General features: G+C 42.3%; 2 protein-coding genes across 2 annotated transcripts in view; one reads left to right on the top strand and one right to left on the bottom strand.

The window, feature by feature from the left end:
• Window positions 1–12,946, top strand: part of LOC109922891 (stabilizer of axonemal microtubules 1-like) — a 27,592-nt gene extending 14,646 nt beyond the window's left edge. Inside the window, exons 5-9 of the mRNA XM_048615618.1 lie at window positions 301–517; window positions 2,570–2,702; window positions 3,815–3,997; window positions 8,729–8,847; window positions 12,729–12,946. Of these exons, the coding sequence (XP_048471575.1) occupies window positions 301–517; window positions 2,570–2,702; window positions 3,815–3,997; window positions 8,729–8,847; window positions 12,729–12,828 (752 nt within the window). The 3' untranslated portion in view covers window positions 12,829–12,946. The remainder of the gene's footprint in view (window positions 1–300; window positions 518–2,569; window positions 2,703–3,814; window positions 3,998–8,728; window positions 8,848–12,728) is intronic.
• A 5,615-nt stretch (window positions 12,947–18,561) lies between these two features.
• Window positions 18,562–24,128, bottom strand: part of LOC109922892 (BUD13 homolog) — a 33,151-nt gene continuing 27,584 nt past the window's right edge. Inside the window, exons 9-11 of the mRNA XM_048615344.1 lie at window positions 23,861–24,045; window positions 23,492–23,573; window positions 18,562–20,917 (exon numbers count right to left, since the gene is read on the bottom strand). Of these exons, the coding sequence (XP_048471301.1) occupies window positions 20,824–20,917; window positions 23,492–23,573; window positions 23,861–24,045 (361 nt within the window). The 3' untranslated portion in view covers window positions 18,562–20,823. The remainder of the gene's footprint in view (window positions 20,918–23,491; window positions 23,574–23,860; window positions 24,046–24,128) is intronic.

Here is a 24,128-nt window from a genome sequence, read left to right as displayed (position 1 = left end):
AAACACTCCCAGGACAGGGACAGCACAGGGTTAGATGCAGAGATAAGCTCGCTCTACACTGTCCCCATCAAACACTCCCAGGACAGGGACAGCACAGGGTTAGAAACAGAGTAAAGCTCCCTCTACACTGTCCCCATCAAACACCCCCAGGACAGGGACAGCACAGGGTTAGATACATTGTAAAGCTCCCTCCCTAAAGCCAGCAGGTCAGAGAGAAATAGTTTGAGCATTATTCCAGGAGTTTGTGCCATTCCTGTACACTGGATAAATATTCACATTGTGTTATTCCCATTATTAAAGGTGTTCAAGATCTGAAGACCATTTATGGACTCACCTATCAGCCTTTACCCATTGAGAAACAGCATTCGCCTGGCAAGAAACGAGCCAAGCCAAAGTCTGCTCCCATTGAGTCAGTCAGCACCTATTGCCAGGACTATCCCCTGTATACAGATCAGGCCTTGAGACGCCGGCCGCCAATCCCCCAGGTGGATAACCTGCACATCAACCAGCATTTACCGTAAGAGCTACACACTGCTCCATGTACCGTCTGCACTGTCTCACACACAGCACGTACAACTGAGTCTTCGCTCTGGGGTAGTAGGAACTGCCGATGCTGGAGAATCTGAGATAACAAGGTGTAGAGTTGGACGAACACAGCAGGCCAAGCAGCATCAGAGGAGCAGGAAGGTTGACGTTTTGGGCCTAGACCCTTCTTCAGAAAATTTTCTGAAGAAGGGTCTAGGCCCGAAACGTCAGCCTTCCTTCACTGTGGGGACCTGTTTCATCAGTAACTCTGGGACTCTGGTTTTTTCATTTTCTGTATCGTTCTTTGTAATTTTGATGATTCGTCTTATGTCTTCTGTTTTCGCAACTTCTTAAATATCCTGCCTCTGTGTGTAAGGATCAGGCTCAGAAGTGAGGCATCCCATGGTTGCATAGCTTGTTGACACTGTTCTCAAGGGGTGACTGTAATGCAGTTTTCATGTCTCTGGACTAGTAATCCAGAGGCCTAGGCTACTTCTGTGGAACAGGGTTCAAATCCCACTACGGCAGCTGGTGGAACTTAAATTCCATTCATAGTAAAGTTGGAAATTGACAACTAGTCACTGTGGCCATCACTTGTGGTTAAAAACCCATCTGGGTCACTAATGCCCTTCAGGGAATGAAATCTGCCCTCTTTACCTTATCTAGCTGACATACAGCTTCGGGCCTACAGCCATGCGGAAATGGCCTAGACAGCCCCTCAGTTCAGGGGCAGTTAGGGATGGGCAACAAATGTGATCTCCCCAGCAATACACACATTCCATTCAGCAACCAAAGTGAGGAATCCCATCAGAGTGTTTTCGGAGCTGGTGAATTCACCAATTTGGAGCAGGAATTCTGAGGAACTGAGTGGTGTCTGATTGCAAACAGGGCCTTATCCTGACCTTTAACAGAATCAAATAAGTCAGCACCAACCTATCCCAACATTATCATGTCAGCATATTAATTCAAAACCTGATCATATTCAGAAACACGTTTCCTCTACAGTAAGCAGTCATCCCAAACATTCCTAAGGCAAGTTTCCATGCAAATGCCCTAGACCCAAACACCTCATCTTCAACTCACAACTCCAAACTGACAATTCCAATAAATACAGATAGGCATAATGAAGGTCTCACACTGTAGAGGGATTTTGAGATTTTCATACATGAATCTCAAAAAGCAAGCACCCATGTTCAGTGGGTAATAGGGAAGGAAAATAGAATGTGGGTCTTTAGTTCGAAGGGAATGGAGTAAAGAAATAGGGAATAAAATGAAACAAAGAACCGCAGATGCTGGAGATTTGAAACAACAGCAGAAATTGCTGGAGAAACTCAGCAGATCTGGCAGCATTTGTAGAGAGAGAATACAGTTAACGTTTGGGTCCAGTGCTTCCAGGTTTGGAAGGTGCTGTCTGAGGATCTTTGGTGAATGTCTGCAGTGCATCATGTAGATGGTACACACTGCTGTTACTGAGCATTGATGTTTTTTTTTTAATTCATTGGGTGAGGGTTTTGCCGGCCAGGCAGCATTCATTGCCCATCCCTACTTGCCCAGAGGGCAGTTATGAGTCAACCACATTGCTGTGGGTCTGGAGTCACATGTAGGCCAGACCAGGTAAGGATGGCAGTTTCCTTCCCTAAATGACATTAGTGAACCAGATGGGTTTTTCCTGACAGTCGTCAATGGATTCACAGTCATCATTAGATTCTTAATTTCAGATTTTTTTATTGAATTCAAATTCCACCACCTGCCGTGGCGGGATTCAAACCCAGGTTCCCAGAACATTATCTGGAGTCTCTGCATTAACAGTCCAGCGATAATACCAATAGGCCATTGTCTCCCCATAAGGGAGTGATTTGGAAGGTGATGGATAGGACCCTTGTCAAGGGAGTGTGGAACAACCCAGAGGCCATGCATCTCTTTGTTAACTGCCCTGGAATGTATTTATGGTCTGAAGGTGCCACGTAAATGCAAGTTGTTGCTGTAGAAAAGCAATGGACCTGACATCCTTAACTCCAACACATCTTTTCCTTTCTCTCCTCAGTGTGGACTTCAACACAATTCAGAGAGATTCATACATTGGCTGGGACACCGTCAAATACCCCCGTCGTGATCCAATCATACTAAAGAACCAGTTGAAACTGGAAGGGACCATTGATACCAACACAGTGACAAGGGTTAAGTATAAACCAATTGTATTCTGTACACGATTCACTGAAAGAGAAATTCATAAATTTCACAATAAGCAATGGTCATTCTGCCCATAAATCTCATTCCTTCCACACGGTATGTAAGATTGCCGAGGTCATAGACTCAATCCCATCCATTTCATCCTAGTGGATAGATAGAAATGTAGAAACTAGGAGCAACAGTAGGCCATTCCAACCTTCAAGACTCCTCCACCACTCAATAGGATCATGGAGGATGCCATTTCCCATTTATCCCCAAGCCCTTGATGCCTTTAATATCTAAAAATGTATCTACCTCTTTCTTGAATATATTCAGTGACTTGGCCTCCATACCCTTCCGTGGTACAGAATTATACAGGTTCACTTTCCCTCATCTTTGTCCTAAATGGACTAACCCAAATTCTGAGGCTGTGTCCCTGAGTTCTAGACTCACAACCAAAAAAAACATGCTCCAGGATCTAATCTGTTCAGTCCTGTTAGAATTTTATATCTTTCAATTAGATTCCCTCACATCTTTTTAAACTCTTGTGAATATAGGCCCAGTCTATCCAGTCTCGCCTCATTGGACAGTCCTGCCATCCCCAGTATCAGTCTAGTGAACCTCCACTAGACTCCGTCTATAGCAAGTATATCCTTTCTTCAACAGGGAGACCAAACCTGCACCCAATACTCCAGGAGTAGTGGCAGATTCTTGTTAGACAATGGAATCAAATGTTATTGGAAAGGGGATGTGAATGTGGAATTCAAAACACAAATAGATTGAAAGGTGCAGCAGGTTCGAGGGGCCAAATGGCTTTCATCTGCTCCTTTTCCAAGCGTTCATACACTGCATCCAAGGTTCAGTTCCTGTAATGGAAATCCTGAACTCTCATTCCTTGCCCATTAACGATGATCCTTTCCTTCACCCAGATGAAGATTAGTTGCATCTAATGGCAATGGCATATTTAATCAGTTCATTGTCACCTTCAATGCCCAGTATCTACCCTGCTCCTCGTTAATCATTCATTGGCAGTTACTGACAAATCTACTTCCCTCCCACTTTACACTATAATGTTTCTGTGAATCCAAGAACCAACTGCTGATATTTATCTTTCCCTCAGCTTACATATACAGGGGCACCGTTCAATCAACTGCAAGATCTCAACCGACCCATGACGATGCAGAGTGCTTGTGGTGGCAAATTTCGTAGTGGAACAGCCTATACAAACTCATTCAGGCCTTGGGAGACACACTCCAGGGTTCGTCACGGTGATCTTCATGATGGAGCTTATATACCTCTTCCGGTAAGCTGCCTCATGCTTTAATTATGTACCTTTTCCAGTAATCTGCCTCATGGTTTAATTATATACCTCTTCCGGTAAGCTGCCTCATGGTTTAATTATAGAATAAACATAGAACATAGAACTGTACAGCACAGGAACGGGCCCTTTGGCCCACAATGTTGTGCTGAACGTGATGCCAAATTAAACTGATCCCTTCCGCCTGCCCTGGGTCCATTTCCCTCCATTCCTTGCATATTCATGTGCTTATCTAAAAGTTCCTTTTAAACACTCCTATAGTATCTGTTTCCGCCACCACCCCAGCAGTGCATTCCAGACTCCTACCATTCTCCGTGTAAAAAACTTGCCCCTCACTTCTCCTTTAAACTTCCCCCTCTAACCTTAAATGCATACCCCCTAGTATTGGACATTTCAACTCTGGGAAAAAGATTCTGACCGACAACCCTATCTATGCATCTCATAATTTTATAAAGTTTTATCAAGTCTCCCCTCAGCCTCCATGGATCTAGGGAAAACAACCTGAGTTTTTCTAGCCTCTCCTTATAGCTCATTCCCTCTAATCCAGGCAGCATCCTGGTAAACCTCTTCTGCACCCTCTCCAAAGCCTCCAGATCCTTCCTGTAATGTGGTGACCAGAACTGAACACAATACTCTAAAAGTGTGGCCTAACCAAAGTCTTATAAAGCTGCAACATGACATCCAGACTCTTGTACTCAATTCTCCGACCAATAAAGGCAAGCATGCCATATGTCTTCTTTACCACCCGATCTACTTGTGTGGCCACTTTCAGGGAGCTATGGACTTGAACCTCAAGATCCCTCTGTACATCAATACTGTTCAGGGTCCTGCCATTAACTGTGTACTTTTCCTTAACATTTGATCTCCCAAAATGCAGCACCTCACACTTACACAGATTAAAATCCATCTACCATTTCTACACTCATATCTGCAACTATCTATATTCTGCTGTATCCTTTGACAACCTTCTACACTATCCATAACTCCATCGATCTGCAAACTTACTAACCCTCACATCTACATTTTCATCCAAGTCATTTATATGCATCACAAACAGCAGAGGGTCCCAGTACAGATCCCTGTGGAACTCCACTAGTCACGGACCTCCAGCCTGGAAAACACCCTTCCACCATTTCTGAAGAAGGGTCTAGGCCCAAAACGTCAGCTTTCCTGCTCCTCTGATGCTGCTTGGCCTGCTGTGTTCATCTAGCTCTACACCTGCATTTCTGAAGAAGGGTCTAGGCCCGAAACGTCAGCCTTCCTGCTCCTCTGATGCTGCTTGGCCTGCTGTGTTCATCCAGCTCTACACCTTGTTATCTCTTTCACCATTACCCTCTGTCTTCTATGGGTAAGCCAATACTGAATCTAAGCTGCCAAGTCACCATGTATCCCAAGCATCTTAATCTTCTGGATTAATCTACCATGAAGGACTTTGTCAAAAGCCTGATTAAAATTCATGTAGACACCATTCACTGCTCAACCCTCATCGATCACCTTCATCACCGCCTAAAAATTCAATCAAGTTAGTAAGACATGACCTGCCCTGCACAAAGCCATGCTGACTATCCCTAATTAGGCCATGCTTTTCCAAATGTGCGTATATCCTATCCCTAAGAATTCCCTCCAACAGCTTCCCATTTACTGATGTGAGACTCACTGGTCTATAATTTCCTGGATTATTCCTATTTCCCTTCTTGAATAGAGGAACAACATTAGCTACTCTCATAAATATTTCTCTACACTGTCCAATCAAACATTCCAAAGGCATGTTCAGCCTGGATTAGGTACAAGGTACAGAAGGAAGCAATCCCCTACTGGGCTGGCTCTATACTTACATTTCCCACTGGGGGCATCCCTTAGCCTCAAGTGAAGTTTCTGATCTTCAGCGGTGTCCTTATCATATTGTCCTCTGTTCTTGAGTCACAAAACAATTGCCAATCAGAAACAAAAACACAAGTTGCTGGAAAAGCTCAGCAGGTCTGTCAGTGTCTGTGGAGAGAAATCAGAGTTAACATTTCAAGTCCAGTGACCCTTCCTCAGAATTGATGGCAGCTACGAAAATATTGGTTTATATGCAGAAGATAGGGTAGGGGGAGGGGTTAAGGAATAAATGATAGGTAGAGATAGAGCCCAAAGAGAGTGAAGAAGAGTTGGACAGGCAAAGGAGTGGGTAACGATTTGGCTAGGAGGGTGAATATCTGTTAATGAGGACTGTTAATGGCTAACGATGGCCATAACTTCCAATCAGACTTTGTCTTTGAGACAAATTGAAGTGATTTTGAACAATAAAATATTTTGCTGTATGTCTATTTTGCGATTTTCAGCAGTGAGAAAGAAAAATTATTTGAGAAGGGTACATTAACTGTGACTAAATAAGGAAGTCATGGATTACTACAAAAATAGAGGGAGAAAGCAGAGTAATGGAAAGCTAGCTAACAATACAAAATAACAGTAAGAGTTTCTACAAATAATTAAATAGAGGAAGAGTAACTAAAGCTAGTGTTGGTCCTCTTGTCAGGGAGTTTGGGGACCTCTGATCAGAAAACAAAGGGATTATGGAGGTGTTAAACAGGAATTTTGTATCTGCCTTCATGGTAAGAGACTTCAAATATGTCCCAAAGACACTTCAAAATCTTGAGATGAACAAGAGGGAGGAATTTAAAATAATCACCATTCACCAGGGAAAAGATGCTGGAAAATTATTAGACTTAAAAGTTGACAAATCCCAAAACCTGGGATGGCCTGCATCTTAGGCTCAGAAAAGAAGTGGCTGCAGAGATAGTTAAAGCATTGGTATAATCTTATAAAATTCTGGGGGTTCCCGAGCCAGTTGACTATTTTCCAACGTAACATCATTATTCAACAAAGGAGGGAGAGAAAGCTATATTCCTATGACTACATTCCTGTTACTGGGATACAGTTAGTTACAGATCAACTGCTGTCGGGAAAATGCTGGAATCTTATTAAGGAGGTTACAGTCGGATTCTTAGAAAATCATAACAAGATGAAGCAGAGTCAACATGGCTTTGTGAAAGGGAAAATGTGTTTCATTGATGTATTCGAACATATTGAGGAACTAACAGGCAAGTCAGAGAAAGGAGAACCTGTGGATGTAATGTGCTTAGATCTCAGAAGGACATTTGATGAGGTGCTCCATCAAAGCTTGTGCTACACAGGATGGTTCAGGAAGTAATATAGATGAAAAAATGTTTTGCAAACAGGAAACAAAGAGCAGAGATAAGTTAATTTTTTGGGGGGTTGGTAAGCTGTAACTCATGCAAGGATTTGAGGCCTCAGCTACTTACAATCTAAGTAAATGACTTGGATGAGGAGAATAAATGTACAGTAGCTAAATTTGCAGAGGGCACCAAGACAGGGAAGAAAAGAAGTTGTCAGGAGGAGCTGGAGAGTTTGAAAAGGGATGTAGACAAGTTCAGTGAGTGGTGAGGGAATATAATGTGGGTAAATGTGAACTTGTCCACTTGGGCAGGAAGAATAGAAAAAGTGTATTAGTTAAATGGAGAACTCTGATATATAGAGGGATTTAAATATACTGGTACCTCTTTTCTTACCTCACACACTCACACATGGGACCTGGGAGTCGCTGGCTGGGCCCAGCATTTATTGCCCGTCCCTAGTTGCTGTTGAGGGCTTGCTGGTGAGCTGCATGAAACACAAAATGTTAGAAAGGCAAACAGAATACTGGTGTTTATTCCAACGGGACTGGAATATAAAATGAGGGAAGTTTTAATGCAAATGTACAGGGCCTTGGTGAGACCACATCTGGAGGTCTGTATACAGATTTGATCTATTTATTTGAAGAAGGATGCTCAGAGAATGTCCACGCGAAGTCCTCACTGGATGAGAAGATTATCCTATGAGAAAGGGTTGACAGACCAGGCCAATGGAATTTGGAAGGAGAGAGGTAATTTTATCAAAACTTATATAGCACCTTCAAGGGACTTGATAGGATGGACATTGGGAGGATGTTGCCACTTGAGGGGCTGAACAGAACCTGAGGACTTGGTTTAAGAACAAAGGGGTTTCTCCGTTTTAAGATGGAAATGAGGAGGAACCTTTTCTCTGACAGTTGTTAGTTTGTGGAATTCTGTTCCCCAGACAGTAGTGGAGACTTTGTGATTGAATTCATTCAAAACAGAATTAGAGAGAATTTTGATGGACAAGAGTGTTGAGGAATATGGGGAGCAGACATGAATAAGACCACAATCAGATCAGCCATGATTTTATCAAGTGGGGAATCAGTCTCAAAGGACAAAATGGCCTAATCCTGCTCCTAAATTCTAAATTCATTTGTTCCTTTACGACCATTACTGTGAAGAGCTATGGCTATTGCCCTAACTATCACTGAGAAGGTTGTGGTGAATAACTTGCTTGAACACAAAGGAGTATCGTGCTCAGCCATTTCATATCAGGTCAGAGTCGGCACTAGCTGGGTGAACAGTCACAAATATACCAGACTGGGTAAGTATGGCAGATTTCCTTCCCTAAAGGAAGTTGGTGAATCAGATTGGTTGTTACATGATCACCACTATGGATACCAATTTTATCAATTAATTGAATTTAAACTTCCCAGCCATTATGATAGTTTTGAATTTGTCTCCCTGGTTCGTTAATCCTGCCCTGGTTTCAGATTCCACTAACATAACCACAATTCTGTCATCAGGACATTAACTCGAATGTCAATGCTTCTAACAGGGAAAGATTGAAGATACAACAATCACCAAACAAGACTTCACTCCAAAAAATGTCTGTGAGCCAAAAGATTCAGTTGGCCAGAAAACCAGCAGCAGGACCACCCAGAAGGAGGCCACCAGGTAACAAGGATATATCAACCTCTTGGTGTCACTGTGGCATTTACCTGTTCATGTTTTAGTCCCATAGATGCATGAGTTGCTAATGGAAGGCTGTGACTCAATATTTCGACATATTTGAAGAAGATATGAGGAGGGATTGATGAGATGTGCACATTTGATGTAGACTACGTGAATTTTAATAAAGCTGTTGACATGATCCTACACATCAGACTCATTAAAAAGCTAGAACCCATGGGATACAAAGGAAAGTGGCAAATTGGATCTAAAATTGACTCAGGAAGCTAGGGATAATGGTGAACTAAATGTACCAGGAAGAAGTTTCCAGTAGGAATGTCTTTGTGGTGTGGATCAATGATTTGGACTCAAATGTAGACAACTTGATTGCAAGGTTTGCAGACAATTCAGAAAAAAAAGTCTATCAATGTAGTCAAGTATAAGGTAGAAAACTGCAGATTGGAGCAAGATATCGATGGACTGGTGGAGAAGGTAGGTAAGTGATAAAATGGAATGTAGTCCTGAGGAGTGTGAGATATTGTATTTGGGGAGGGCAAAGAAGCTGAGACTTTGACATGTATAGAGCATCAGAGGGACCTTGCAAGTGCATGTCCATAGAACCATGAAGGTAGTAGGACACATAGATAAGGTGGTTAAGGAAGCATGCAGCATACTTGTATTTATTAGTCAACGCACAGGACATAAGTGTAGGGAGGTAATGCTAGAACTATATTATTTAACCTGCAGCGCGGGTACTGCCTATGGTTCTGGTTACTGCATTACAAAAATAAGTTTTAAAAAATTAATTCATGTGATATGGGTGTTGCAGATTGGCCAATGTTTATGGCCCATCCCCAATTGCCCTCAAGGAGGTGGTGATGAGTTGCTACCTTGAACCACTGCAATGCTTGGGGTGTAGGTGCACACGGTCTAGGAGGGAATTCCAGGATTTTGATCCAGTGATACTAAAGGAACATGATTGAGAGTTTTGTCCTGCACATCAAGTACAGGACATACCTGCACAACTTTCCACATTGTCAAGTAGATTCTAGTGTTGTAGCTACACTGGAACAGTCTGGGTAGGTACACAGCAAGCTCTGGAGCACAAGTCTTAAGTATTATTACAGGAATTTTATCAGGGCCTATAGCCTTTGCAGTATCCAATGCCTTCAGCTGTTTCTTGATATCACGTAGGGTGAATTGGCTGAAGACTGGTATCTGTTATGCTGGGAACCACTGGAGGAGGCCGAGATGGATCACTTACTCAGTGTTTCTGGCTGAAGATTGTTGAAATGCTTCAGCCTTATCTTTTGCACTGATTCGCTGGGCTCTCCATTATCCAGGATTGGAATACTTGTAGAGCCTCCTCCTCCAGTGAGTTGTTTAATCATCCACCACCATTCACGACTGGATATGATAGGACTGTAGAGCTTAGATCTGATCCATTGTTTATGGCATCACTTAGCTCTGTCTATCACTTGCTGCTTCCACTGTTTGGCGTGCAAATAGTCCTGTTTGATGGCTTCACCAGGTTGATACCTCATCTTCAGGTATGCCTGGTGCTGCTCCTGGCATGCCCTCCTGCACTCTCCATTGAACCAGGGTTGATCCCTTGTTACTGTGGCGGATGCCAGGGCATGAGGCTTCAGATTGTGGTTGAATATAATTCTGTTGCTGATGGCCCACAGCACCTCAGGGATGCCCAACAGGATGGAGAGTATCCTCAATGTAAAGATGGGACTTTGTCTCACAAGGGCTTTGCAATGGTCACTGATTTGGTCATGGAAGGGTGTATCTGAGACAGGTAGATTGGTGAGAATGAGGCCAAGTTGACATTTCCCTCTTGTTGGTTCTCCCACTCAGCATCTGCCACTGGCCTAGGCTAGCAGCTTTGTCTTTTAGAGTTGACCAGCTCAGTCACTGTGGAGCTGCCAAGCCACTCTTGGTGGCGAACACTGAAATCCCCCACCCAGAATACATTCCTTATCTTTGTTACCTTCCGTTCTTATTCCAAGTGTTATTTGACTTGGGATGACTGGTGCCTGTTTGTGTGTGCACACGCATGTTGATGATACGAAGGTAGATCTGATTGATAGGTTAAGTGATTGGGTGAAAATCTGGCAAATGAGGTATAATGTGGGAAAATGTAAAATGGTCCATTTTGGCAGAAAGAATAAAAAATTAAACCAGTGGAAGATTGCAGAGCTGAGATGCAGAGATATCTGGGTGTCCTCATGTATGGATCACAAAAGGCTAGTCTGTACCAAACAATAACAGATACACAGAGCATGAGGGGAGACCACATCTGGAATACCATTAGCCTCCTTATTTAAGAAGAATGATAAATGCATTGGAAGCATTTCAGAGAGAGTTTACCAGATAAAAGAACAGGAATTTACCTTATGAGGAGAAGTTGGGCAGGCTAGAACCGCATCTGCTGGAGGCTGGAAGGTAACAAGCAACTTGATAGAAACATATAAGATCCTGTGGGTCTTAATCAGGGTGGGGGGTGGGGGGAGGGGGTGTGGTTGAGGATATGGGCAAATCTAGAACTCAGAGCCATTTTTAACAATTAGTGTCACCCATTTAAGACAGAGATGATAAAACATTTTTCTCATCAAGGGGAGGTGTATTTGGAACTCTGTTTCAGAAAGGCCGTAGAAGTGGAGTCTTTTTAAGGTATACAGATTCTAGATATGCAAAGGGATGAAAGGTTACTGAGGTAGGCAGGAATATGATGTAGGCATATCAGCCATGGTCTTATTGAATAGTGCAGCAGGAGCAAGGGCCCGAGTGGCCTACTCTTGTTCCTAGTTCGTATGTTTAGTTTGACCATCGCTAAATTATTGTGGTGCTTTAGGGAGGGTGTCAGTGCTTTGATAGTGTGCAACAGATTTATTAGAATGCAATTCAGTTTTATTGAGAGATCAGGGAAGTTGGAGTGTTTTCCTCAACAGAGAAGGTGAAGTGTTTGAAGTAATGGACATTTAGGCTGAATAAATGATTCCAGTGAATGAATGAATGATTTATTATCACACATATTTTACAGTGAAATACAACAGAATACAGTGAAAAACTTTAATTTGTCTTGATAATCCAGCACCATTTTGATTGTTTAAGAATTAGAGAAAAATGAAAAGATATAGTTTAAAGAGAGAACAAAAACAAAGTTGCTGGAAAAGCTCAGCAGGCCTGGCAGTATCTGTGAAGGAAAAAACAGAGTTAATGTTTCGGGTCCGGTGACGCTTCCTCAGAATAGTTTAAAGAGAGATTCATCTACGTTCAGTTCTGATTCAGCTCAGAACCACCAGAGTCAGACCCAACCAACATCAGAGTTGCCCATTTTCAGGCGCCATCTTTCGCTGCAGGGCCTACCTCACTGACATCACCTCAGGGCTCACTCTCCCCACACCCTCTCCCCCACGCCTGGGCTTTTTCCCACCCCAGCCGATGCCAGGAGGAGTGACTCTTTTGCTATCACCCTGCCGAAGTTGCCAAAAAAGGCTCTTAAAGAGGAACAAAAGAAAAAGAGTGAAAGTAAAAATTTTAAAAACCAAAGAAAGCAGACACCAGCGGATGAGCCCCAGACAAGGAGCTTGAACACAGCGATGCCAAAGGGTCGGTAAACAGAGCACATAGATTTAATATAAATGGCACAAACTAGGTTTGACAAGGATCCTTACTATGTATTGATTTTTGATCGACATTGCATTGGCTAAGCAGATTCGGTAAAAACTTTCTAAGCAGGGCTACAGATAAAGAGTAGAAAAGGAGGACTAAGGATTTTCAGAGTGGAACAATCCGATGGGCTGAATGGACTTGTTCTATATTCTTATGAAAATGCTTTGTAAGATTTGAAATAATGAATCTCTTCCCATTCTTCCCAGTCCAGCCCATCTCCCCATGTGCCGGTTACAAGCCTACCTGCTTCACCAGCGTCTCAAAGGCATGAAGATCTCACGACCCACATCTGTTGCTACACAATGACACCACGACGAGAGCCATTGTGTCCCCAACACTATGATATAGAAATATCCAGCATTGAAGCAGCTCTCGATCCACCGAGGCCTATTGAAACAAAAAATAAAAATTATAAAGAACCAAATGCCTTTGGTGTCATCACTGGCTGTGTCATTGAACTGTGTCTAACAGCACTGAGGGGATCCTCACCTGCAGACTGCTGTGTTTAGGGCAACATGGCACTACACTTCCTGAAAGTATTGACGAATGTTTATTTGGCATTGACTTTGTGGATGTTTGTTAGAGCTGCCTAGCTGCTTTGGATGCAGACAAAACAGATGGGGTGACTGTACTTGCTGATATACAACCGATATTCTATAAATTTGGTCTTGAGATTCTTTATATGCAAAGACTTGCAGCTCTGCTGTGACGCTGCAGAAGCTGAGGTCTGTGTGTTAGTATCATATTGGCTTCCTCTCTGATGTTTATTAAAACCACTCCTCATCACTTTGTGAGACAACAAGGTGCAGGGCTGGATGAACACAGCAGGCCAAGCAGCATCATAGGAGCAGAGAGGCTGACGTTTCGGGTGTTGCTGAAAACATACTCTCACTCTTTAATTTTTTAGACCACTCTGTGACTGAATCCGAAAACTAATCCGTGCCCCAGTACTCAAATGTTGACCTGAACTTGGTCTCTTCTGATCTGGAATGGAGCAGTAGAACTGCTGAAATATTTTGTTAATCCTTGTCAAGTCCTCAGATAGTAATACAAGATAAGATGCTTGTTTGGGGTATTTGGGATTCTTTTTGCACAATTTGAACCTAAGATTTGGTCTTGCTGGAAGAGAGACATCCAAACTGCAGGAACTCGAGTCAAATATTTGAAAGAAAGGAAGCTTAAATTTTTTGACCTAATCAAGTGGAATGTTGCTAAGTGCATGTTATGAAGTCTTCTCAAGAGGGGATGAAAATGCTGACAGACATGGTGGCGAGGTGGACATGATGTACTAAAACTGTTGGTGTTACCCTGAAAATTCTTAAAATGTCTTCTGTGTATTTCAAGGACATCAGCAGAATAGGTGACTGTAACTATTATACACTGCCTTCAATGTGACTTGGTAGCAGTTCCTGTCAAATTCCTCCTGTTGAAGTGAATCAGCTGTTATCGGCAAAGTTGCTCAAAAACAGATTCCTTAAGAAATTTTTATGTCAATTAGATTACTCAACTCCAGAGAATTCAGGTTGATTCTACTCAGTCTCCCAAAGATACAATTAAAGCATTTATCCCTGGTAGGTAGATCATCTACAACTTAATGGCAAAAAAAGGTTTGAGGTGTTGAATGGTTGCCACCTTTGAACTGTTAAAACCTGTTGCTGCAGGCATCCAGGGCTCAGTCCCTGCTGAAAGAACCTACCTGGGTCATCAGGAGAGGTCCAGTATTCGTACAGCCAGTCCAGTTAGATTTCTAGGCCGCAGTAGACCCAGACTTTTGATGGTGGGGGATTCAGAAATTGTTATGCCGTTGAAGATCAAGGGAATATGGTTACATTCTCTCTTGCTAGAAATGGTATTATCCTGACACTTCAGTGACAAATCCTGAATGTCATCTAAGTCTTAAAGTATTCTGCACCCATATGGAGCAGCAGAAGCAGTGTGAATGATACTACTGCAATCAACAAACATTCTCATTTCTGACCTTATGTTGGAGGAAAAGTTATTGATGAAGCACCTGAAAAAGACTGGATTTAAGACACTGCCCTGAGGAACTCCGGCAGTGAGGTCCTGTGGTTGAGGTAACTGACCCGCAATAACCAAGCATCTTTCTTTGTGCCAGGTAGAACTCCAGCCAATGGATTGGTTTCCCCAATTCCCAATGACATCAATTTTCTGAGTCTTCCTTGATGCCACACTCTGTCACATTCCACCTTGGTGTCAAAGGCAATCACACTTAGCGATCCCACAAGCAACAGGTTAGGTGTAAGCTCTGCAGTCCTGCCACATCCAGTGGGTAATGGTGGTGGAAAATTAAACCACTCACTGGAGAAGGAGGAGACTCTATAAATATCCCCATTCTCAATGATGGAAGAGCCTGACACACCAATGCAAAGGATAAGACCAAAGCATTCCTTTTGACAAAATCTTATTGGCTCTGCCTGATTACCTTGAACATCCAGGTGCCCTGTTACAACACCATTAATAAGAGCTTAATAAGGGGGGGGAGGCAGTCCCAGAACAGGGGGTGGCCAGGGAGGCAGTCCCGGAGCAGGGGGAGGCAGTTCCAGAGGCAAGGGGGAGGCAGACCCAGAGCGGGAAGAGGCAGTCCCAGGTGGAGGCCAGAGCTGGGGGAGGCAGAGGAAACTTACCTTGGAGCAGCTGAGAGCTGGTGCAGAGCGGACTGAAGGCTCAGAGCGGAGTGGGGATGGTTGTTAGACAGGGGTCTGGCACGGGCAGTCAGGCCACGTGTGGTAGCCCTTGGGCTGAGCTGCTGCAATGTAATGTTTATTTGAAATTTTTTTATTTGACTATAATGTCAATCCTATAACTGTCTTATTTCTAACTTATTCTTTAAACGCTGTAAAGTCAGGCAACTACTTTTCTTTTTATTCCTGTTTTGTACCTAGGTTCTTGTACCTAATATAATGCATAAGAAGTGACATTGGAAAACTTTTCACTCTACTCTGGTAATGGAGTATATTTGACAATAAAGGATATTCTATTCTTTTGTACATTAGCTGTTTTTCAATCTAAAGGAACCTTTCCTGAGTCTGGTAAATTTTAGAAAACTAAAAGCAACACATTCACTATCTAGGTGTAGAGCTGGATGAACACAGCAGGCATCTGCAGTTCCTACTATCTCTGAAATTCACTATCTAATTTCTTTTAAGATCCTAGGATGAGATCCATCAGAGCCCAATGACTTGTCAACTTGCAGTTTTGACAGTGTAATCAGCACTCCTTGCAATTTTTAGTTACTTGTTCACTTTCAATTTCTGATTTACAGCTATTTCCAGTTACTTGGATTCTCTCTAATGAAGACCAACAAAATATTTGTTCATCTGCCATCTCTTAATGCTCCATTACTAATTCCTCAAACTCATTTTCTATAGGACTAACACTTTAACTTTTAAAAACATATCTGAAGAAATTTTTTTAAAATTCTGTATATTTTCCCTCATTAACCTTTTAGTAAGTTTTTGCTTTATGTTCCATTCAAACTCTTGGCCTATCACCTATCTTTGCGCAATATGTCTTCTTTGAGTTTATAGAATCATACAGCATGGAAACAGAGTCTTTGGTCCAATCAGTCCATGCCAACCACAGTCCCAACTAAACTAGTTCCACCTGCCTGCAGCTGGCCCATATCGCTCCAAACATTTCATATTCATGTAATTATCCAAACTATCCAAGTTATCCAAAGTTATCTTTTAAACATTGTAACTGTACTCGCACTCACCACTTCCTCCGGCAGTTCATTCAACACACAAGCCACACTATGCAAAAAAAAAAAAAATACCCCTCATGTCTTTTTAAAAGCTTTCTCCTCTCACCTTAAAATATGCCCCCAATCTTGAAATCCCCACCCTAGGCAAAAGACACCTGCCATTCATCTTATCTATGCCCTTCATGATTTTATAAACCTCTGTAAGGTCACCCCTCAACCTCCTTCGTTCCAATGAAAAAAACCCATCCAGCCTCTCTTTATAATACAAGCCTTCCATCATGGCAAATCTCTTATGAACCCGCTCCAGGTTAATAGTATCCTTCCTATAACAGAGTGACCAGAACTGTACACAGTACTCCAGAAGAGGCCTTATCAACCTCTTGTACAACCTCAACATGGCATCCCAACTCCTATACTCAGAGGTCTAAGCAATGAAGGCAAGTGCGCTAGATGCCTTCTTAACCATCCTGTCTATATGTGATGCAAACTCCAAAGAAATATGTACCTGAACCCCTAGGTCTCTCTGCTTTACAGTACTACTCAAGGCCCTACTTTCAACTGTGTATATCCTGCCCTTCTTTGTTTCAACAAAAGGCAATACCTCACATTTATCCAAATTAAACTCCATCTGCCACTCTTCAGCCCATTTACCCAATTGATCAAGATCTCTTAGTAATCTTAGATAACTTTTTTCACTGTCCACTGTGCCACCAATTTTGGTGTCATCCGCAAACTTACTGACCATGCCTTCTATATTCTCATCTAAATCATTTATATAAATGACAAACAAAGGTGGACCCAGCACCAGTCCCTGTGGAGCACACTGGTGACAGGCCTCCAGTCCGAAAAACAACCCTCCACCATCACTCTCTGTCTCCTGCTATTACACCAGTTTTGTATCTAAATTGGTAAGCTCACTTGGAATCCCATGTAATTTAATTTTAAAGTTTGATACCTTCTTTGATTTTTTAAAAATTGACCACAGATGTACATTCAACTTTCTTCCCAGGAATTAATTTCTAAATCATAAGAAATCCAGGCAATAATAAAATGCATGGCAAGTACGGACACTAATTCCAGAAGAGGTGGCAGGTGCGTCTGTTGGATCGAGAGGTTAATTATGAAGGTGTAGCCAAATAGCCTGACAGACTGTGACACGTGACACTGATATATCACCTTTACCATAGTAAAACGTCCCAAATGCTATCAAACAAAATCCAAATCCAAACCACAAATGGATATATTGGGACAGATGGTTAGAGGTTGGTTACAGAACAAGAGGACATTAGCCCATCACAACTGTCTTCATCTAGAAGATTAAGATGCACGGAATCCGTGGTGACTTGGCAGCTTGGGTTCAGAATTGGCTTGCCCAAAGAATACACAGGATAGCGGTGGAAGGGTGTTTTTCAGGCTGGAGGTATGTGACAAGTGGAGTTCCACAGGGATCCATACTGAGACCTCTGCTGTTTGTGATTTATATAAATGACTCGGATGAAAATGTAAATGGGTGGGTTTGTAGGTTTGCAGACAACACAAAGATCGATGGAGTTGTGTATAGTGTAGAAGGCTGTCAAAGGAGATGGCAGCATATAGACAAGTTGCAGATATCGGCGGAAAAATATGGAGTTTAATCCCAGTAAGTGTGAGGTGCTACACTTAGAACATAAGAACTAGGAGCAGGAGTAGGTCATCTGGCCCTTCGAGCCTGCTCCGCCATTCAATAAGATCATGGCTGATCTTTTCGGGGACTCAGATCCACTTACCCGCGTTCTCACCATAACCCTTAATTCCTTTATTGTTCAAAAAAATATCTACCTTTTCTTTAAAAACGTTTACTGAAGTAGCATCAACTACTTCACTGGGCAAGGAATTCCATAGATTAACAACCCTCTAGGTGAAGAAATTCCTTCTCAATTCAGTCCTAAATCTGCTCCCTCTAATCTTGAGGCTATGCCCTCTTGTCCTAGCTTCACCTGCCAGTGGAAACATCCTCTCTACTTCTATCTTATCTATTCCCTTCATAATTTTATATGTTTCTATAAGATCCCCCCTCAATCTTCTGAATTCCAATGAATATAATCCCAATCTACTCAGTCTCTCCTCATAAGCCAACGCCCTCAACTCCGGAATCAACCTAGTGAACCTCCTTTGCACCCCCTCCAGTGCCAATACATCCTTTCTCAAGTAACTTTGGGAGATCACATGTTAAGGAAAAGTATAGTGTTACTGGCAGGACCCTGAACAGCATTGATACACAGAGGGATCTTCAGGGTTCAAGTTCATTCCTCCCTGAAAGTGACCACACAAGTAGATAGGTTGGTAAAGAAGGTGTATGGCACACTTGCCTTTATTGGTCGGAGAATTGAGTACAAGTGTCAGGAAGTCATACTGCAGCTTTATAAGACTTTGGTTAGGCTACACTTGAGTTCCGTGTTCGATTCCAGTCACCACATTACAGGAAGGATGTGGAGACTTTGGAGAGGGTGCATAAGAGGTTTACCAGGATGCTGCCTGGATTAGAGGGTATAAGCTATAAAGGGGAGGCTAGAAAAACTAATGTTGTTTTCTCTGGAGCAGCGGAGGCTGAGGGGAGATTTGATTGAAGACTATAGAATTTTAAGATGCATAGATAAGGTGCAATAGGGAAAATTCAAAGGAGACATGAGGGGCAAGTCTTTTAAAACAGAGTGGTAGGATGCTGGAACGCAATGCCAGGGGTGGTGGTGGAAGCAGATACAATAGGAGCGTTTAAGAGACTTTTAGATAAGCACATGTATATCTAAGGAATGGAAGGATATGGACAAGGACAAGCAGAAGGGATTAGTTTAATTTCGCATCACGTTCAGCACAACATCATGGGCCAAAGGGCCCGTTCCTGTGCTGAACTATTCAATGTTCGGTGTCAGCTCTCTGTATGTGCAACTCATCCTTGCCCTAGTCCCTGACCTTTCTCTGTGGCCCTCAAAATTTCTCTTCAGATAATTATGTCACTTGCTTGAAAGAGCCAGGACTGAATCTATCTTCAGCACCCACTCAATCACTGTGTAAAGAGGCTTTTCTTCATGCTGTCAATTACCTTAAATCATTGTTCTCTGACTTTCGATCCTTGCACCAATGGGAACAGTTTCTCCGCATCTATTCAGTCCAGGACTCTCATAATTTTGAGCACTTCTATCACATCTCTGAAACAGTAGCAGCTTCTCCAAACTATCAATGTAGCTGAAGCTTCAACCCTGGAAGTATTCTCATGAATCTTTTCTGCACCCTCTTCAATGTCCACATCCTTCCTGCACCTGGTCCCTCTGCTCCTGCACCCCCTTGGAGAACTGTACCCTCTGTTTGATTATGCCTCTTCAAAATTAATCATTTCATTCTTCTCACTTTATATCTACCACATTTCTACCCATTCCACCTGTGTCTATGCCCTTTCGACTATCACTAGCCCTCACAGATCACAATATTTCCAAGTTGTGTCATCTGCAAGTTCTAAAACTGTGCCCTGAACAGCCCAGTGTAGATCATCAATATAGACCAGGAAAAGCAATCATTACACTTAGCACTGGGGTCAATGAAGTCCGTTTTGAGAAGCATCTTAAAAAAGTAAAGAAAAATAACGATGCCTGGGAAGGAATTTCAGAGCTTAGGGCCCAAGAAGCTGAAGGCACGGCCACCAATGATGGAGTAATTCAAAAATGACCAAGGGATCAATTCTGAGAAGAACAGATCTTAAAGAGTTACTGGAGGAAGTTACAACAATACGAAGGGGTGAGGCAATGAATGGATATGAAAACAGGCATAAGGATTTTAAACTCTGTGTTGCTTAACTGGGCACCCATACAGGTCAGCAAGCACAGGGGTGGACAGTAGATAGAACTTGTTGAGTTAGGACACAGACAGCAGACCTTTTCGATAATATTAAATTTATGCAAGCTGTTGGAATAGTTGAGTCTTGAGATAACAAAGGCAATGGTGGATTTTCAGCAGCAGATGAGTGAAGATGGGGAGCATGTTTTGGAAGCAGAAAATCCTCACTGATGGTAAAAGTCATCAAGCTACATCGAAACACGGTGACCAGTCTAATATCCTTGTTTTTGAACATACTTCTATAAAACATTTTACTGATTTGTTTCCACTTATTAATAAGAACAAAATTGATCTCAGCATTCAGGAGAATGTCTACAGAACGTTTAACGTATTAAATTCCAAAATAAACTCAAATTTGGAAATAATGGCAGCAGAGTATTGAATGGAGTGTTGGTGATAAGGGGGGAGAAGAAAGAGTGAGCGTGTGACAGGAATCGCCTACACAACAGTTGAAACCACAGATATACGTTGTCTGGATGACGAATTATCAAAACAACAAATCTCAGAACAGACCGTTACTCACACAGTACAAATTTTATATTCAAAAAGAACAGAATGTTAACAAGAATAAAAAGATTTTCATTTTCTCAATTGTTCCCAGATATTCAGATCCCTCAGTTTCAGGAAAGATTTTGTCTGTCTCATTACGCAGACAGCCTCAGGATCTCAGTCTGAAGGAGTGTGCATCAACTTGAATCTCAATCAGCAATTTACATATCCTCCACACTCCATTTATACGCTATCTCCTGCACAGCCTTCTTATCTGCTAATCTTGCATAACGTTTCTGTTCAAAGCCATTCGATCTGAAAGTTTAAAACAAATGTTCTTTTATTGGTGCAGTGCTATCAGATGCGTTATAATGCATAACCATATATAATTTTTACACTCAAACAAAACAAAGAGCCGCAGATGCTGTAAATTTGAAACAAAAACAGAAACTGCTGGAGACGCTCAGCAGGTCTGGCAGCATCCATGGGGAGAGAAGCAGAGTTAATGTTTTGGGTCCAGTACTGAAAGAAGGGTCATTAGACCCGAAACATTAATTCTGCTTTCTCTCCATAGATACTGCCAGACCTGCTGAGTTTCTCCGGCAATTTCGGTTTTTATGTATAATGTTTACAGTTGGGTTATTTAGATGCAAAGCCTGTAGAGATCTGGACCATGTGTATGAATATTCGCAGCTTCCAGGAACGTCTTTCAATTCTGCTCAATCACCATGATCATTTTCAAGGATCCCACAGTGCTCCTCATCTACAGTATAGGTATTTTGTGTTAATTTTGATATCCTCAATCACTTTTTAAAACACTTGACATCTGTTGTCAACCTTCGCTGCTCTTTAAATCGGTTCTATTTTCCAAAATCTACCTTTTCGTATTTTTGATTTTATTTGGTTTTGGCTTTTTTTTTTGGTAAGTACAGGTAGTTCTCCTATAACACGATAGTTCCATTCTTGTATGACCTCACACTATAGAAAATCATGTTATAGGGAAATCACTATACCTGTACAGCAGGAAGTTTGCGTTGTCCAAACAGTATCCACTTTCATCAATCGCTTTACAGCCAATTCGCGTTAACAAAACACATTATTCCTGAACTACTTGTACTGCCCTTGCCCTTTAGGGATATAGACTTGTTTCAATTGATTCAAATTGTATTTTGAACAACTCTGACTGGTCTTTCTTTTAACCCATGAACAGATTTGCTGTATTTACAGTGGACAAACTCTGCAATTATTATACTGACAGCAATTTTATCTCAATCTTAATCAGTAGCTGCTTCACAATTCTCCTTGTTAAGCAAATTGAACGTGATCACACTATGGTTAATTAAATCTGGTTTCTTACATATTACAAAATCGGAAAATAGCTGAAATTATAAACTCATGCGGAACAAGAGAAAGTTCTTGTTGTAAGCACATCACAAACTGAAAGGAGATGAGCTAGAGATTTCAGCTTCTGATAAACATGTTCAAACGACTGCCCTGCCACCTGCCAATGTTTCAGATAGGTTCATTCCTGCAACCTATAGGCCATCAATAAGGTGTTAAGCTGGCTAAGACTAAGGGTCACCAGTGACAAGTCAGTGAGTTCATGTACATGTTTCCGAATGAACCTATGCCTAGATCAAGATTAGAATGAGCTTATGCCATGGTTAACTGTGCTGCTGAATGAACAGTTAGTGTGTTTAAATCAAGCTTCAAGTGGAACCTGCAGGGAGGATTGGATCAACAATACTCCCCAACTTACACATTTTTGGCGGTACATTGAAATGAAATATCTTAGTCACAGGTTCAACACTGTACAGCTGTGGCTTCTGATAATCACCTCCAAAACTGGGATTTAATTCGAGCTCAGAGATCATCTCGAAGAAAATGTTACAAGGCAGACATCTTCAAAATTGTGGGGAATTGCAGCATAGATACTGTACTCTCGATGGCCCTGTACAAGCCAGAACAGTCCCTAGGGCTGTATGCTGCAGTATAACTGTCTGCTTCATATTTATGGACACTTACAAAATAATGATCCATTCTCTCTCACATTCTGCTTTCCATTGTTTGCAACTATCATGGGTGAGCCGATCCATTACTGTAACAGTAATGTCACTGGGCTAGTAATCCCCAGGGCCGGGCTAATGCTCTAGGGTCATGGGTTCAAATCCCATCGCAGCAGACGGTGCAATAAAACTTAAATGAATTGAATTTGTGGAATGGAAAAATGGTAACCATGATAATTACCGGCGATGACCATAAAAACCTAACTGGTTCATTAACATCCGCGAGCGAAGGAAATTGGCCATCCTTAGCTGATTCAGTCAACGTGCGACTTCAGATCCAAGCCAAATAGTTGACTCTTTACTGCCCTGTAAAATGGCCCAGACAGCCATTCTGTTCAAGGGCAGAAAGGGATGAGCAATGAATGCTGACCTTGCCAGCAACATCCATCCTCCTGAATTTTCCTGGTACTGCGTTGCATTCTGAGGTCTGTGCGCAGCAGCAGCTTCAGGAACCAGACATCAGTGCATCCACTGCTGATCGCTGAGCATGGACATGGCCATGGCCATGCAGCTTACAGTGAACATTGCCATGACTGACACATCCTATGGAAAGATAAATCAAAATCTCAACTCCATTGATCTCCTTAGTGCCTGATCCCTTGTTATTTCATTAACTTCAGTTTTTATCATTACATTTCTAATTCAGCAACTTCTGGCTACAATCTGATCCTTCAACAGTTCCTAGTCCCACGAGGCATTTCTGTAGCAATTCCTGCTGAACCTGTTCAGAAAGACTGGCCACAGCAACTTGTTTAATTTTGGAACACACAATTACTCCATCCAATATTTTACTGTACTTTTAAAATTGAAGTTGTACTGTTACCTGTCGACACCATCCCAGCGATACCCAGGTTGGAGATTAAATCTGTTCGGAGGGGGTGCAGGGCCACTATATACTGGTCTTGCTGCAAAGCAATTAGATTCATTTAGCAGAAACTGATCCAACTTAGGTTGTAACACCCCATCCTCAGTACCACATGTGAACCCCAGCCCCCCACACCCTTGGACAGTACCACGTCTAACAATCCCAGCCCTCCCCATATCTACAGACTGCACCACATCCAAATCCACCCACCCCACACACATGGACAGTACCATGTCTAAAACACCCACCTCTACACCCTTGGATTACACCACATCCTGACACAGTACAATGTCACAGGCTTGATGTCAACATGTTTAACCTACTCACCATTTTTATTCTTGGCTTCTTTCTCCTTCTTCTTCCTGAGAAGGCCAGCCATTGGGTCTCCATCTCGCTGTTTCTCACGGAGGAAGCGATCTAGGTCCTCGTCATCGATGTGCCGAGCAAGTGGTTTCTGCATCTCGTGAAGAGCATCCTGGACATTCTTTCTCTGCTGCTCTTCCTGAGCCACTCTGAAACAGAGATCACATAGAGGGAGTGAGTCGGGAGGAGGGGTGTAAACAAAGAGAGAGAGAGAGAGTGGGAGGTCAACTGA

The sequence above is a fragment of the Rhincodon typus genome, chromosome 32, assembly GCF_021869965.1.
Source record: "Rhincodon typus isolate 14 chromosome 32, sRhiTyp1.1, whole genome shotgun sequence".
Classification (NCBI taxonomy): domain Eukaryota; kingdom Metazoa; phylum Chordata; class Chondrichthyes; order Orectolobiformes; family Rhincodontidae; genus Rhincodon; species Rhincodon typus.
Note: the sequence above shows the minus strand (reverse complement) of the source record. Positions and strands in the feature narration are given on the sequence as shown.